Genomic DNA, 17,346 nt, shown 5'->3' with positions numbered 1-17,346 from the left:
TCAGAATTGCACAGTTCATCTTCCCAAGATTTGACTTCCCTTAAGGTTTTGTACTGTGTATGCTGAGATAATTTTGTGGACATTGGATATTAAATAACCCTGATAGCTATGCATTACCCTTGGCTGAAAAGCATGCAAACAATGTAGGCTTTCCATAGACTGTCTATTTAAGCACCTTCCTGGGTCTTGGGGTTTGTAGCATCCTTAGAAACTGCCATCTTAGGGGCTTGGAGAGATGGCCCAGCAGTTTAGAGTACTGTCTGCTCTTCCAAAGGTGCTGAGTTCAATTCCCAACAACCACATGGTGGCTCATAACCATCATAATGAGATCTAGTGCCCTCTACTTGTGTGTATGTATACATGCAGGCAGAGTACTGTTTAAATAATAAATAAACCGGAGGGAGGGAGGGAAAGAGGAAAGGAGGGAGGAAGGGAAAAGAAAAAAAAAAAGAGCATAGTTAAACTGCATGTGGAATGCATGGGATTAGGCAGACAGCCAACTCCACTAGCCCCCTCTGCTGTAAACTAAGACTCCAGGATAGGGTCTAGAACAGAATTCAGGGAATTGGAGGACTTCTCAGGTCCAAAGACATTGAGAGCAATGTCCTTTTTTGTAACCACCTCTGAGAGACTACACCTCTCTCTTTCTTTTCTTTTTTTTAAGATTTATTTATTATTTATAAAATGTTCTGTCTGCATGTATGCTGGCACACCAGAAGAGGGCACCAGATCTCACTACAGATGGTTGTGAGCCATGTGGTTGCTGGGAATTGAACTCAGGACCTCTGGAAGAGCAGCCAGTGCTCTTAACATCTGAGCCACCTCTCCAGCCCTACACCTCTCTTTTTATGTCCTGACTCTTCTCCCCTGCTCATCTTCCATCACTGTGCCATAAGCCTCTTGCCATCTGGCTACTCCAACCTAGGGCCTATGTAGATATCCTTATAGGAATGTCATGTCCCACTCACTTTTGAGTATGTTACTGCCCTGGAGTATCTCTGCCATCCCAGAATACCCCCTCATATTTAAGGGGAAGGTAGGGAGAGTGTCAGATCCTGGGGTAATGCATAACCCGTGGTGAGCAGGTCATACCTCACCATGAGAGGGAAAGGCCCAGAGGGCAGCAGGACCTCTCAGTGAAGGCCAGGAGAGCCTAGAAATTCCAGGAAGATGAATATCAGAGCTAACCAAGAAAACTTGTTTCTCTCCTCCAAGAACTCAGAAGGAACTTGAAAAGGCCACATCAAAAATCCAAGAATATTACAACAAACTCTGCCAGGAGGTAACAAACAGGGAAAGGAATGATCAAAAGATGCTTGCAGACCTGGATGACCTGAACAGAACCAAAAAATACCTTGAGGAGCGGTTGATAGAGCTGCTCAGGTGAGTCTGGGGCAGTTGGGGACCATGTCCAAGATTGGCTTTTCTTAGAAAAAACTATTTCTGAAAATGACAGTTCAGTGGAAATGGGCCCTTCTCAAGTTCTACCCAATGATATGCTGTCAGGGAGCCATATGACTGCAGGACCAACTAGGCTTTGGTAGTCTCAAAGGCTGGATCTCCCTGATCATACCACTGCTCATATGGGTTTGGGTTTTTGTGTGGATGCAGGATTATGTTCAAACTCTGGTGCCTGGATAAGAATGACAATGAAATGACATTTAGTAACTTTGTTCATTTCCTCATCTCCTGCCCATCTCCAAAGAGCCTTCTCCTCTTACACTGCCCAACTCTGCTAGGGTTAGGGCCTGTAGGGACCTAGCAGCAGTGTCCTTGTGGGAACCAAGCTAGAAGGGGGTCTGAGGGACCCAGCATGTCCCACTCTTGCCATTCAAAAGTAGCCGTGGTGCCTTACTTTCCAAGACTGATGTGGGAAGCTGGATTTTTATATGAAATGTCCTGATTGTTAAATGCTTGCAAGTCATTCACAACTTTAACTTTTTCTTAAGGGAATCGAATATGCAAGATAAAATATTGTAATTGTGTCTTCCTTCTTTCCCTCCTTCCCTTCCTCTCTCCATCCCTTCTTCTTTCCTTCTCTCCCTTTCTTCCTTCTTCCTTTATTTCTTTCTGTGACAAAATACTTGACAAAAACAACTTTGTTTTGTGTGAAGAACTGGGGTTCCTTTTCTCTCAGGGGCAGCTAAAGCACTTAGGGTGAGGCCCAAGTGGGCTAAGCCAGGGTGTGGAAGAGGTTTTCCACAGTTTAGCTCTTTTAGCATGAGTTTGCCTGTGGCAGTGGTGTTCCAAAGCCTATAGCAGATACCAAAGTGCTACAGCTCTCGGTCAAGCTGCTGTGCTGAGCACAGCAAGAGGTGCAAGCCAAAGCCCATGCCTGGTTGGCTTGCAGCCAAGACACAGGCACAGGGAGGCCCAGCCCTGCAAGGCCCAGGCCCTGTGGATGGGAGGGCAGGCCTAGTGAGATTCAACCCTGCAAAGCGTAAATGACAGTCTTGAAGTGAGAAAGGACACCCTATGTAGCTCTATTAGTGCAAAATCAAGGGCAATATAAACCCTGGGCAGAGGGAAGGATTTTGAGGGTGAATGTGTTTGTTTGGCTGGGGCTAGGGATGTTTAAATGGTTCTATCACGAGGAGGAAATGGCATCTCCAAGTACAATTGAAGGTCACTGTTAGGCCTCAACCCTTATCAGGGTGGGGCGTTTCTAAGGAATTAATTCCTAGATGCTTGCTAGAGCAGTTTCCTTCTTGGGGGAAGGGTCTGGCCTGTGATCTGCCCTGAAGGCCATGTGACCTCCTTACGAGACCTGGAATTACCCAGATCCGGAGAGAAGTCAGAACCCTGCTGAGGGAAAAAAAAAAAAAATCTATCGTCATACACCTAGTACTATTGGAGATGACATCAGCCTTATCCAGAAGAATCCCACAGTTTTGGCTCTGTGTTCAGACAATTTTACTCAGTCCTGGCAGGTAAGGCATGGCAGTGTTGTTGGTTCAGTCGATGGCAATAGGAACTTAAGGCAGTGGTAATTGTCCATGTCTTAGCAGATGAAGTAGAGACTCCCAGTGACCCACCTTCACCAGCCATGCCTTCTATCCCAAAAGTTTCACAGCCTCTTCAAATAGTACCACTAGCTTTTTTTTTTTTTTTTTTTTTGGGGGGGGGAGGTTATTTCAAACTTAAGTCATAACAATTATGCATCATTCAGCCTCAACAGGAATCAAGCCAGGGTTACTCCTGTTTTCCCACCTCTAGATTGCTTTGAAGCAAAATCCAGACATAATATTACTTTATCTGTGAACACTCCATATCAAACTTTCCAAGACAAATCTTTTTGCTTTGTTTTTGCTGTATTTTATTTTGAGACTGTATAGCCCGGCCTGGCCTCAAATTCACAGAGGTCTTCTGGGATTAAAGATGTGTGCTACCACACCCACCTTCCAAGACAAGTGAGTTCTTACACAACTATGCCTTGAAAAATAAATGTGTCAAGAAACACTTGATAAAACCTGAGGCACATAAGATCTGACTCACTTGCATTTGTGGTGGTAGTAGTCATGAGTGTGCTATGCCTAGATCTACTCGCTCATCAGAATTCCAGATATCTTCTTGAGGAATGCGGTAGAGTAACCAAGTAGCATTCTCACATTCTAGGGTGTGAGTATCTGGCTTCCTTGGGACATAGAGGTCAGATGCTGTGGACCAACTGGAAGAAGAAGCTGGCCCAGAGGAAATACATCTACTTTTCTCCAAACAATTTATGTGTCTTTGAGCACAGCCAGCCATCTCTGTGTTCCTAATCCTTGTCCTTATCCACTTCTAGAGTACCTGTGTTCAGTTTTCAGCACCAAAAAGACAACTCACAACTATCTTTGACTACAGTCCTCAGCGACCTGATGCCCTCTTTTCACTTCATAGGCTCCGCACACACTTAAGTACATAGACATACACTCAGGCAAATTGCTTATTGCATGCACACTTGTAGCCCATTATCATCTTGGTTGGATGCGTTAGCTTACACTTCCAGTAGTTATTTGTTTTTAGTGTTAATTTGCTAATTAGAGTAATAAATCAGTGCTGGCAGTTCCTTGTGGTTGACACAGCCTTCTGTATATATCATGTGCCTGTTTCATACTCTCACATACATGGGGTCACAAAACAAAAAAAAAAAACAAACAAAAAAACACCACTGTGTTGGGATGCCTTTGGAGGCCTCATCAGAGAGCCTGTGTTTTGGAGGCCTTAAGTTGGGAAAAGGGAAAGTGATTAGCTTGTATGGCTTGGAACATTTGATATCAGCTTTCTGAAATTAAGCAGGGGTCATTATTCTCTGCTTCTCATGGATTTTTAAAATGTGATATTATTGCAGAGACAAAGATGCTCTCTGGCAAAAGTCTGATGCACTGGAATTCCAGCAGAAGCTCAGTGCTGAAGAGAAATGTCTTGGGGACATGGAGGCCAACCAGTGTCAAGACTGCAAGAGGGAGTTCAGCTGGATAGTCCGGCGGCACCACTGCAGGTGAGCAGCAGGCAACTCACCAGACTGGAGTCAGACAGAAGGCTCCAGGTGAGGGTCTGAGATAAGTGTTGGTACCGTAACTGTCTGTCTAGAAAAAGCACTTTGCTGTTTACCAAGCGAAGCAGGAGAAGAGAATTGTATTAGTTGTTTTCTTAGCAGGACACTCAAGGCCCCCTAAAAGAAGTGTGCATGGAGCTAAGAGAACTCACATGCATGTGATATACTCAGAGACCAGCAACTCTTTATTCTTGAGCCTATAGGCATTATCAGATGGTGCCAGAAAACACAGATCCTTCAGTGCCTAGAAAAGATAGTTAAAGAGAAAAGGCAGATTGGGAGTTGGATACTGGTAAATTCTTTCTTAGAGATTTACCCCTCCCCACAATACATGTGGAATGCACACCTATAGCCTGATGTCAGCCATACCCTTTCTCCTTCTACATTCACCATGATGGTCTTTGTTGAAATCTAATGAAATGGCTTACAGCACACTCTACATTGAAGGCAGAGCTAAGTCTGAAGAGTCATGGGCCATCAGGAACCCAACGTAGTGACCTATTCTGGTGCTTAGCAGATCTCAACCTCTCCATTGTGCATAATTCTCACAGCCTGTGTCTGTTTCCTTCCCAGAATATGTGGCCGCATCTTCTGTTACTACTGCTGTAACAACTATGTCGTGACTAAGCCCAGTGGCAAGAAGGAACGCTGCTGCCGAGCCTGCTTCCAAAAATTTGGCCAAAGCCCTGGATCTCCTGATAGCAGTGGCTCGGGCACTAGCCAGGGAGAGCCCAGCCCCTTGGTGTCACCAGCTGAAGCAGGCCCCCAGGCCATAGGAAGCCAAGGTCAGGCCCCTGCCTTCAGGGTTCATAGAGGCCACTGCTTTCTCACTATGGCCAGTTATCTTGAGCAAGCTTCATTCAATGCTTCCCACACTTAGGTGTCTAAGAGATGCATTTACCAGATCAAAACTTTCTTATATTACTATGGTTAATAAGAGAATAACTTTGTCCTGCTGTGATTGAGTGTAATTTAATAAGTGTGTATACATGCTTCCTACCAGTGAAATACACCCCATATATTGAGGAGTCTGACCTCCAGGGGCTTTATCTGTCCTGTGGTAATCTAAGACCAGCAATTACACTTTCAGTGTTCAGTATCTTAATCCCTTTCTCTTAATGGCCAAGGAGAATGTATTCTTTGTGTCCTCCACCTCAACCAAGAATAGACACAGAGTTTGATTCCTGCTACTTCTGCATCCAAATTGCAATAAGTAACCCAGGCTATCTACTGGATAATGGACTTCAAGGAGGCAGAGCTGAGATGGCAGAGATGGGGCTTTTCTCTGTTCAGGCATCACTGCTGACTACAGATAATCCTTGTGAACTCTCCTTTGATAGCCTGGATGCAAGCTAAGTAGCCTTCAGAATTCTCCTCACTTGTTTAAATGGATCCATAGGCCTTACCACTCAGGGATGGGAACTGTGCTTTTTCACACACAGCATTGACGGCTTCAGGTCTTTTGTTGGTCTTTTAAAACCTGCAAGTCTTCTACATAGTCTAGATGTAAGTTTTCTATTAGATATGCTTTATAAGTATTTTCTCCCATTTATAGCTTGTCTTTTAATTTTCTTTTTGAAGAGGTGTAGTTTTGATAAAGTACAATTTATGTTTTATATATCAGGTTATATACATATATACATACATACACACAAACACATACATATATATATTAACCTTAACCCTGTATTTAAAAGTCTTTTTTTTTTTCTTCTAAAAATTATTTAAAAGTCTTTTTCTTTTCTTCTAAAAGTTGCAGGTTTGAGGTTCTTTGAGTTGTTTGAGTGGTGATTGGGTGAGTGGTTTGTTTGTGACAGGGACTCACTTTGTAGTCCAGCTGTCTTAGAATTCTGTATATACTGGGCTAGACTCAAACTCCAAAATCTGCCCGCCTCTGCTACCTAAGTGTTAAGATTAAAGATGTGTGCCATCACACATGGCTTCTTCTGATTTTAGGGTGTGTGTGTGCATGTGTGTGACTTGTTTTGAGTTCATTTGAAGTATGGTGATAATATAAATAAGGTGAGTATTGGGTGGTTTTGTTATTTGCTTTTTGTCCAGAGGTTCCAACACCATTATTTAAAGTCTGTTTTTTTTTTTCCTCAGAATTGCCATTCTGTGGGAACTAGAGGTGTGACTCAATGGCTTAGCATGCACAGAGCAATAGATTGAATCCCTAATCCCCTTCATACACACAAACACATACACACACACACTGCTTTTGTATATTTTTTTCAAAAGCCAATTAAAAACAAGACCAAAAAACAAACAAAAACACCTTACCTCAAAATGGTGAGTCTGTGTCTAGACTTTGTTCCATTCATCTGTGTGCCTTTTCTTTCCACTAATTTCTTACTGTATGGTTATCATAGATTGTTTGGTTTTGTTGTTGTTGTTTGTTTTTTGTATTTTTGCTCATTTGTAACAAGATCAATTTCTTTACGTAGCCATGGCTGTCCTGGAACTCACTATGTAGAACAGCTGGCCTCAAACTCACAGGGATCCACCTGCCTCTGTGTCAAAATACTAGGATTAAAGACATGTGCTACCATGTCCAGCTCGTTATCATAGATTCTTAATGCATCTTACTGACAAGCAAAGAAGCCCCTCCAATTTTGTTCTTTATTGAACATATAAATTTTAGAATGGGTTTCTCAGTTTCTAAAAATAAACCATGATAAGGTTTCATTGGGATTTCATTGAATCTGGAGATCAGTTTGGAGAGATTTAACATCTTAATAAAGTATTGACCATTTCAGTCTATGAATATGGAATAGCTTCCATTTACCCAGGTCTTTATTATTCCCTTGGTGAGCGTTCTTTTGTATCTCTCTTGCCCATTTCCCACTCCTTTGTCAGCCTGAGAAAACAGATTCAGGAATGTAACTGAGTCCTTTTTGTCACTTTGTTCTTCTGGTTCTCTGTTACAGAAACGTGAGAGAAAAACATTACACTAAAGCAGAGGACAGCTAAACTGTTCTTAATCAGTAGCCTAAATTCCCTTCCCTTATCTCACTGCTAGGTGTTCAGCAATGACAACTTGATACAGTGGTAGGGTGCTGAGGTTTCTTGTTTTGATTTCTGTCATTTCTTGCCTGCTTTCTTTTTTCTCCTGCCTCCAACTTAATCCTTACATTTTCATGATACATGTTTATGGGTAGCTGACCAGTATAGTGGCCTGCCTATTGAGTGGTCAACATCATTATCTCCTGAGGAACCCTGGATAGGAAGAGGTTCTATTTCACCCAGCAGTGGGCTAGAAGGGGAAGGTTTGAAAATCAGGTAAATGCCTATGTCTTATGAACTAAGGTCTCATTGGATAAGTACATTTTCTGTGTTACTATCTTTCCTGATTTTTTTTCCTTTCTAAATAAGGGTCATAGAGGATGTGGAAGTAGTTGAAGTTTCAACTTCTAACCTGCTTTACAAAAGGTCTTTAGGCCATATATTCAAAACTCTTCTGTGGACCCTCTATTTACCTGGGATGTCCCAGTAGTCTTTACCTAATACCTACATAAAATAGCAGTCAGTTAAGAGACCATTTAAAATGTATTCTGTCAGCTGTTCTCCATAGCAGCACCCCTCACTTCTCTCTGTTATTCCCAGCCCCATGCATAATGGTATGTTTGTCTTTTTCTCTCCTGCTTTGCCTCTACCCCCAGGAGTAAATCCAGTATGCAGACCACCAGATGATGCTGTGTTTGACATCATCACCGATGAAGAACTGTGCCAGATCCAAGAATCTGGCTCCTCCTTGCCTGAAACACCCACCGAAACTGATTCAGTGGACCCACGTATGTTGGAACAGTGAGTAGATGTCACCTCCATTTCCAAAGTATTCATTAAGTGCCTATCCCTTGTGCTTTCTTATCAAAGGACCAGGAAAATAAGATACTAGAAGCAGGATTGGCTATCTCTGCCAAGGGAAGATGTCTCAGAACAGAGGCAGTTCAGAGTGGGATAGCAATTGAAAAGAGAGCATAATCAAGAAACAGTCAGGGAGATTATGTATAAGAAAGTTCCTGGGAGGTGTGTGTGATGCCTGATTCAGAATCTTCTCTTAGGCTTGGGCAGCTGTATAGTCAGCTCACACACAGCAAGAGACCATAGTTGTGTGACTTACCCATGGAAATGCAATTTATCATCATTCTGGAGGCTGCATATCAAAGTACTGACAGAGATGGTTTCTTCTTCTTTGGTTTGCAGATGGCCACCTTCTTGCAGCATCCTGTATACTTTAGGTGCCTGTGTCCTTTAATCACTATTTCATACCAGGACACTGGTAGATTTTTAATTTAATCACCTCCTTAAAGCCTTTTGTAGTTAAAATCAGAACTATTTTAATTAAAGCCATAGGTATAATTTAATTTAAATAAATCTAATAGATTAAATTAAATTTATTTAAATTAAATTAAATAATTTAAAATCAGAGTTCTCATTGCCAAACCTAAGATGGCTCCTCTTCTGTTGCTTTTGTGATTTTTGGACCAGTTTCCTCCTTCATGAAACACTTCTCTGATACATATTGGTCAGTAGTCACCAATGTTCACCTTGACCCTCAGAACCCAGGGGTCCCCAGCATTTCTTCTCTTCCCTTAGCAGTAAACTACACCTGCTTTTGGTGCCTGCCAAGCTTCATGGATAGAGATGGGTGGGTAGACCAAGAGCTAGGAGCCCAGAGGATGACATTGATTTTACTGTCTTCTCGAAGACACCTGAAACCTGTATAAGATGACTTCTCCCACTTCCTCCCTCATCTCCCACCTTCCTGTTTCCTAGTAGGAACAGAAACAGAAATCTTCCAGACTGCTGACCAGTATGTATAGTTTTTGGTCTTGGGAAATCAGGAACTGTTTCAGAGAAAGGAAGCTGCCATCATGCTGGCCTGCAGCCACCAACGAAAATCTGAGATTACCTTATAGGAATCTGTAGTCCTTGTATCTCACATATGTGAATGAAGAGACACCTTTCTACACAATATATTGTGTGTTAGCATGTATGGGAGCTTTTCTTTAGCATTCCTTTTCTTCCCATGTTGAAAACTCATCCAAAGACATCAAGAGTCTGAGAAAGTATGAGAAGGAGAGCCCTAGGCTTATACCACCATCCCCCACAGGAAACTTTGAAGGAAAGATAAGCAATCTGAGGAACAAAGTAATGCATGAGAAATAAGCTTTGACCCTTCCTAGAAATGACTGAATAAGGGAAAGTCTCCAAATCCAGCTTCATCCTCACAGGAAACCCTGACAGGATCTGGTGACAACTGCCCTTCACTCATTCCTGGCTTATCTTGAATGGTGACACTTAGCAGGAGCACAGCCCTTACCAGTAGCAGAAAGAGGCCCTGTACAGCCTTTCAGACATGCCTGTAGCCTCTTCCTTAGTGTCTTAGATACCACTACTCAGATTTCCAGCTGTTCTCAGAACTGAGATGATAGGTAGTTGGCTCACTTGGCCTCTGCCCAGCTCATACACAGCCAAAGCCTCCAAGACCTGGTGTACTCTCCAGGTACCAGATATACAGGCCATTAGGGGCGAAGAGTTTAAGCTTCAGACCCAAAGAAGCCTCTAAACCCTATGTCCATGGCAGTGCAGCCTCTGAATGCAGCTCCTTTAACTGTATAGGGGAGCCTAGAATACATACCGTCTACCCTATTGTAAGAAAGGAGACCGAAGACAGTGCCTGGGCCAGAAACCTCCTGTGGAGATACATGATTTTCCTGATGTTTACGCTGAGTTTTGATGTTGGCCTGGGCTGTGCACGTCTAGTATGTGCACATGCTTCTTAGTATCTCTAACTTGTAGTCTCATCATCTTAAAAAAAAAAAAAGCCACCTTCAGGTACCCAGATTACACTAAATGATCTGAAACCTGCCCTCAGAGCCTGCTTGGCAATCATTTCAGAACCAAGGCTTTGCAGCCAGAGTGCTTAGCGGAAGAACTGTGGTCACCAGCCTAGAGATTCGGTGCCTGCTATCTCAGAAATGAAACAAGGACAGGATATGGTAATTATGGTTAAAGTTCAAAAGCCACCATATGTCTGTACTAATGCAGGCCCTCTGACTACAGAGGAGTCTGGAGTTGGCAGGCCCTAGGTGTGGTATGACACCAACCTGAAAGCCCTGCGGCCAGTGCTTATGGGCAGAAAGGCTGCTAACAAGGATCAGCCCTCACTTAGTTCTCCTCTGAAGTGGGGCTGCCAGTACTAAGCTGCCTACAAAACAGCACTAATAACTGTGGGTCTAAAGAACTGGGTACCTGGCCAAGTGCTACTTTGAAAGCCCCATGGAAGATAGGATGACTAGCTTCTGAATTCTGTGCTACTTTTTCTGCCTTCTTGTGGTACCATCTCCTCATCCAAACACCAGGAATTCCTGGGTAATCAGATGACCCCTCAAAGGGAGTCACCATGCATTCGCCTCTCTGAAAACATAACTATTTATATATCTAACTGGAGCCAGAGTCCATAAGCACTTCCACAATCTTCAGTAATGAGGAGCCCAGTGGGATGGAGCACATAGTCTTTGTTCTCAGGCTGTGAAACACATTTGGACAGTCTTGATTCAAGCAGGGTCCATTTTCATCCAGCTCTAACCCCCATTTCACATAGCACTCTGGCCTTTGATATGATTTGCTGCTATGAGCAAGAAGGAGAGCCAAAGGTGGGGCAAAAAGAGGGCTGAGTGCTTGAGACCTCTAACACCTCTGAGGGAAAGGAGCCTGCAGCAACAGCCTTTCTTGAGCTATGGTGCAGGTAGCCTGCAGGCCAGACACAAGCCCTCTTTAACTAACACATGCCAGGGGTGGGGAGCTTTGGTTGTTTTGTTTTGTGTGTGTTTGTTGCTAATGATGATGTAGGTACAGGAGAGATAGTAACCTATCCTTAGGAATATCATAAGAAACCTGTACTATATCTTCTAAGAAATAACTTTTGTCAGTTTGGAGAGCTTTCACCCACAAATTAGATTATATTATGTGGTGTTTTTTATTTGATTTGTTTTGAGACAGGGTCTTTTTTTTTTTAATTAGTATACTTTATTTTTAATTTCTTTGTTTTTTTAATTACACTTTACTCACTTTGCATCCCCCCATGAGACAGGGTCTTATTTAGCCAGTTGGCCTCAAACTTTGTCTATCTGAGAATAACCTTAAAGTTTTAATCCTCCTTCCTTCACCTCCCTAACACTGAGATTATAGGTGTGTTAAACCTCGTTCTGGGGTTCAAACCTGGGACTCCATGCATGTTAGGCAAGCACCTACCAACTGAGCTACCTCCCCAGCCAGTGTTAGGTGTTTTATATGTGTTATCTGAAGTGCTCCTCAAATCAACTGAGAGACTTGTGCTTTCTCACTAAAAATAAATGGCCAAAGGTTAAGAGATTTGTTCAGGTCAGGTGTACTGACATGTCTTTAACCCAGCACTTGAAATTCATGAGCAAGTGGATCTCTGTAAGTTCAAGGCTAGGCTGGTCTACATAGCAAGTTCCAGACTGGCCATGGCTGTATAGCAAGGAAGGAGGGAAGGAGAAGAGAGGAAGGAGTGGAGTTGGGGAGCTAGAGCATGGGTGCAAGCACATTGAGAGAGGTGGAGATTGAGTTGCTGCAGGTTTTACCTGGTAAAGGACAGGGAGGCACCCTGGGCTGCTCTCTCCAGACTTAAGCCCAGGGTTAGTTTCCCTCCTATGTCAGCCTTTTTAGGGAGATACTCTTATTTATGAATGATTTAGTGCTACAGCACCCATCATCCTAGTCATCTGATTGCCAGGATCTAGTCAGCATCAGTCAGTCTGGCATGTACAGTTTACCTCATCCCGGAGCAGTATTACAGAGGTTGAACAAATGTACCCCACACTTAGGCAAGAGCAGGAAACCACCATGAAAGCAAGATTGTTTCCATTGCTATAGTTCATTTCTTTCATTGACCACTGGCCCTAAAGTTTAGTTTTAACTTATCTCCTTTGTTCTAGGCCTAGAAGTTAACTGCATTGTTTTTGTGCAGTTTGTGAGGTTGTGTGTGTGTGTGTGTCTCAGGCATACCAAATTAAAGTAGAACGTACCTAAAGATGAAAGCAGTTTGAAAACTTTTAAAAGGTTTTATTTCTTAGCCATGAAACTCAAAATATTTGATGTTTGTGTGTACATACTATCTGTTGCAGGCATTGGAAAGTTTCTTTCTTTCTTTTTTTTTTTTTTTTTGAGAGCAAAGCCACTAGAGTCCACTCTAATAATGCTGCTTAGATTTGTTATATTCTTAATTTCTGTTTTATACATTTTTCTAGCATTATGTGGGCCACTGAAATTCAGCTTACTTATTTTGACCTATTTTCAGTCCTTATGCTGCTCTTTCCAAGACTAATCCAAGAAAACATAAGCATCACCAATACAAAAGTCAGACCCCTGGATGAATCAGAGCTTGGTCTTATCCTGTTAGGTACCTGATGACAGACAGATCTGAGTTACATGGACCAGTACTTGTGGTGGTAGTTCTCAACTTTCCACTGCTTGCCCATTGTCTCTTCTGAACTCAGGAGCCCTGTATGTCACATGCCATCAACAACTTTTCTGGTGTAGCTTCTCTTCAACTTTTAGCTCCAAACTTGGTAAAAGAGAATCTGAGATCTCTAGAGTTAACTGTCATAATCTTGGCTTCAGCATTCTTGGGGATGGAAGAGAGAAAGTGCTTAAAAATCTCAATTCATTCTTCTTTGAGCATTAGGCTCAGATATTAAGAACAAGGTATGTTTATATCCGAGAAGTATAACAGCCACAGTTTTCAGTGATGTCACCATGAGAGTCTACATGCTATAAGCAGAGCTTTTCTTGTTGCATCTGAAGAACATAGCCATGCTCCTGAGAATTCTGACACTAGCCTCTTCAAGTATGGCCAGGCATACTACAATTGGAACATGCTGGTGGTCTCTACATTGTGGGAGGCAGAACAAGTCTTGGAACTATCCTCAGAAGACTTCCCCTGACTTGAGACTCCCAGGTAAGGGAGACAGCCAACATCTTTCACAAGTTTCCAGAAGTTCTTCCGAAACTTTAAGCCAACAAAGGCATAAAGTACAGGGTTAAGGCAAGCCCGAAGGTATGCTATGCCCTCTGTCACTAGGATAGCATACTGAAAGCTGGTCATGGTATAGTACTCCCAACTTGTGCTTTGGATTAATATGGCGAGGTTGAAGGGTGTTTGAGTCAGCAGAAAAACGGCCACGACAAGGAAGATGATCTTTAGAGATTTGTGCTTCTGGAAGCTTCGAGCATGAAGCAAGGTCTTGATAATGCCTGAGTAGCACACAATCATAGTGAGCAATGGCAGGAAGAACCCTAGAGCCATCTGCGTGGCAAGAACCACAGTGGATATTGCCTCATTGTGGTACTGACAGATAAGCTTGTCAAAACTTTCAACATTGCCATAGATGATATGTGGCAAAGAAACCAAAAGGGAGCTCACCCAAATGAGTAAGCAAGTGACCTGGCCCCAGATCTTCAATTTAGTCTGCTGGTTGAAGACCTTGGTAGCCTGGACCACTACAATGAAACGATCCACCGTGATGCAGGTGAGAGTGAGCATGGACACATAGAAGTTCACTGTATACATGCCTAGAAGAGTTTTGCACATGACCGTGCCGAAGACCCACTCATAGGTACCTGCATAGGCCCAGAAGGGTAGAGTACAGACAAACACCAGGTCAGCCAAGGGCAAGTTCACCAGGAACACATCTGTCAGACTCCTCAGCTTCTGGTAGAAAATGTATATAATCAGAACAAGGGAGTTCCCTAGCAGTCCAAAGACAAACACCACCAGGTACATGCAGGGCAAAAAGACCTCCTTGAACTTTAGGAAGCGTTTGTGGTCCCAGCTGTTATCACTAGAATTGTTGATGAGCAAGAGATCTGTATCGTTGTACTCATCATCCATGGCGTCTGTTGCGGAAAACACCTGTGAGTCAAAACCCAAGAGTTATATTTGGGTCTGTCTGAGTGACTTTCCTTATTCCCACTGTCCTTATTAATTGACATCTCTAACCCTACCCATTATCATGCTCAATAATAGCAGTGTGCTGAAGATGGACATTTCCCAGGAGAAACTTCAGCCAGTGTGGGAACTCTTTAATTCTAAAATATCTCAGGTTTCCCCTATGCATATGCCATAAAACACTGTGCAGTTGTTTTAAAAAAAAAAAAAAAAAAAAGACACCATGCAAGCAAGTAAACAAGCAGCACTCCTCCATGGTCTATGCTTCAGTTTCTGCTCTGATGAACGGTGATCAGGACATGTGTAATGCAATAACGCCTTTTCCCACCAGTTGCTTTTGGTCATGATGTTTGCATTAGAAATCCTAACTGAGATAGCCCCACTTGGGTTTAAAAGCATGAAAGCCAAAACAAATGTCCCTTCTAGGATGCTTCCTTAATGGTATCTTCAGGGGCTTAGGAGATGGTAAGGACTATGCCTGACTGAGGAGTGTTTCCTATTTACTCTTTCTCAGCTGTGGAGTGTAAAGGGAAAGAAAACCTCCTGGTGCCCAGAACTTTTGACAGAGTTGGCTTTGTTACCAGGGAATTAAGGGGGTATGCTGACTCCCTAAACTGTCTCTAACAGTTTATGACATCTATGCTGTAGCTTCAGATCCTGGAGATTTGGGTTTGGTTTTTGTTGTTGTTGTTTTTGGTTTTGTTTTTGTTTTTGTTTTTTTAAGGAGTCTCTAGGAAGGTATATGGCCCAATGAGGAGGCAGGGCCTTAACTTTCTTAATTAGCCGTTTAGGGCCTAAGGGTCTCTTCACAAATGGAAGGCCAGTTAGAATAGTGTATGAGGTAGGGTGGCTGCTAAATCAGTTTATAGCAAAGGCAACATGCATGCCTTTCTTGCCCAGTACTTCATCCTCCCTGACTGTCATGTTTCTGACTCTGCTCCACTCTGTGACTTTACCAAGGGCCACAAGTAGGACATAAGGTAATGTAACCTGTGACCTGGCTGTAGGGGCAACTGGGACAGCATTTGACCTGAGAGTGCCAGGCCAACCTTGCCAGTGTGGATTCATATCCTTCCAGTGTGGGTTCTAGATGTCTTAAAAAGAGCAAGTATTTGGGTAGAACTGCTGTAAGATTTACCAAGACACAATATCCCCTGGTCAGATGAAGGCTTGTGAAAGTTGAAGACATCCTCCCCTTTTAATCCACGTGGTCATTTCTGAAGTTGAGCCCTAAGCGGAAATAGTCTCCATTTGATGCTTATGCAGCCTCTACCTTCCCTAGGGCCATGGTGCCTTTTCTCACCAGCAAGGAAGGTCCTTGCCTTTACGATAAGGCTATTCAGTAAATATTCCCCACCTAGACCTCAAGGCTAGATCTCAGGTCTTGATGGGCTGGTAGTAGACATCCTGCTCCACAGCTTTCCGAGGTGCTATAAGCTCAGATATTTGTGTGTATATTATTGACTCACATGGGGGAGGTTTGCTTTTCATCATTTAAAATATAAAATAAACAGCTTTGCTTTTCTAAGAGTATCGTTCAATTCTCTGTTGTTACCTGACTTGTGCTTGCCTTTTTGTTATCCTATTTTTTCTGGATCCAACCCCAGCATGACTCTTCAGAAAATGTACAAATTATGTTGGCAGATAAGGACTAGACTGTATAAATGGAATGTTGAAAAATCACTGGACTGAGGAGATGGGTGTCAGTAAAGTGTTTGCTTTGCAATCGTGAGGATCTGAGTTAATTCCTTAAAACTCATATTTTTACAAAAGGTAGACATGCTGGTACACACTTGTAAACCCAATACTAGGAGATAGATACCCACAAACACACAATGCACACACATACAAAATCACTGCCTCTTATACAAAAAGTTAATTTTTTTTTATAATTAAAATGTTGGTTTAGGAAAATGAAAAAGTAATAAAACTTGGGATAAAATGTAAAAGCCTGATATCTAAAGTACTAAATGTAACCCCAATATTTAAGAAATTCTTTTAATTATTTTAGAAGTTTCAATATATTTAAATAAATTGCTGGAAACAGAATAAATTTGGGGGAAAAAATGTGCAAAAAAAAAACCCTGAAAACATGGGCTATTGTTGTTATGACAAATAGATGGCACCTCTGATCTTCTTGCTTCCACTTCCCAAGTAATGAGATTGGTGCCACACCTTGCTTCTTAACCTTTTGTGGTCAATAATCTCTTTGAGAATCTCAGTAAAGCTGTAGACCTTCCCTGAGAAATAATGTCCACATGCCTATAATCTAGGGCTTCATGAACCATGTATTCTATAGACTGTTTAAGAACCTTTGGTAATATAATTTTGACTACAATCTTAACAGGCCAAACACTGTCAGCATTGGCCTTTAGCTGGCAGAATTACAAATTACTAATTTCTTCTCCTATTTATATATTTATTTTGTAGTCTACAGTGTCTGTAGTTATGTGTTGATACTGAAAAAAGTGAATGGCAGTTGTGGATAATATCTTGTTTTGAAGATATAAAATAACAACATAGAAAAATTATTGCTTTAAAAATAGAACAGCAGCTCACCAGTAGAAAAGCCCCAATGGCTTTGTTCCAGAGTGAAGTATGTTTCCTAAAGGTCTGCCTCTGCTTCTCTATTATGTGTTCTGTGTTTATGTTCCTGGGTGGGTCTGGTTACGCCATCACTACCTTTCCAATCCTTTTACAAGCATTTGCCATATTCTAGAACCAATGACGTAGTTTTCATATTTCTCTAACCCTTAAAGCAACTATAGCAATGAGAGATGGGAGCCGTGTGTAGCTGAATTCAGTAGCTTGTACCATGTACACAGGTCAT

At 42.3% G+C, this 17,346-nt stretch overlaps 2 protein-coding genes across 3 annotated transcripts in view; one reads left to right on the top strand and one right to left on the bottom strand.

Annotated features, from left to right (window-relative positions):
- Fyco1 (FYVE and coiled-coil domain autophagy adaptor 1) overlaps positions 1–17,346 on the top strand; it is a 73,254-nt gene that overhangs the window by 36,486 nt on the left and 19,422 nt on the right. For both annotated transcript variants that reach the window (XM_055601635.1, XM_055601636.1), the window contains exons 11-14: positions 1,216–1,383; positions 4,331–4,480; positions 5,111–5,322; positions 8,200–8,344. In XM_055601635.1, coding sequence (XP_055457610.1) covers positions 1,216–1,383; positions 4,331–4,480; positions 5,111–5,322; positions 8,200–8,344 — 675 coding nt within the window. The remainder of the gene's footprint in view (positions 1–1,215; positions 1,384–4,330; positions 4,481–5,110; positions 5,323–8,199; positions 8,345–17,346) is intronic.
- On the bottom strand, positions 13,431–14,459 carry Cxcr6 (C-X-C motif chemokine receptor 6). The gene has a single exon (XM_055601538.1). The coding sequence runs from the start codon at positions 14,457–14,459 to the stop codon at positions 13,431–13,433; it is 1,029 nt and encodes a 342-aa protein (XP_055457513.1).

The sequence above is a fragment of the Psammomys obesus genome, unplaced genomic scaffold, assembly GCF_907164565.1.
Source record: "Psammomys obesus unplaced genomic scaffold, mPsaObe1.curated_primary_1811, whole genome shotgun sequence".
Taxonomy (NCBI): Eukaryota; Metazoa; Chordata; class Mammalia; order Rodentia; family Muridae; genus Psammomys; species Psammomys obesus.
Note: the sequence above shows the minus strand (reverse complement) of the source record. Positions and strands in the feature narration are given on the sequence as shown.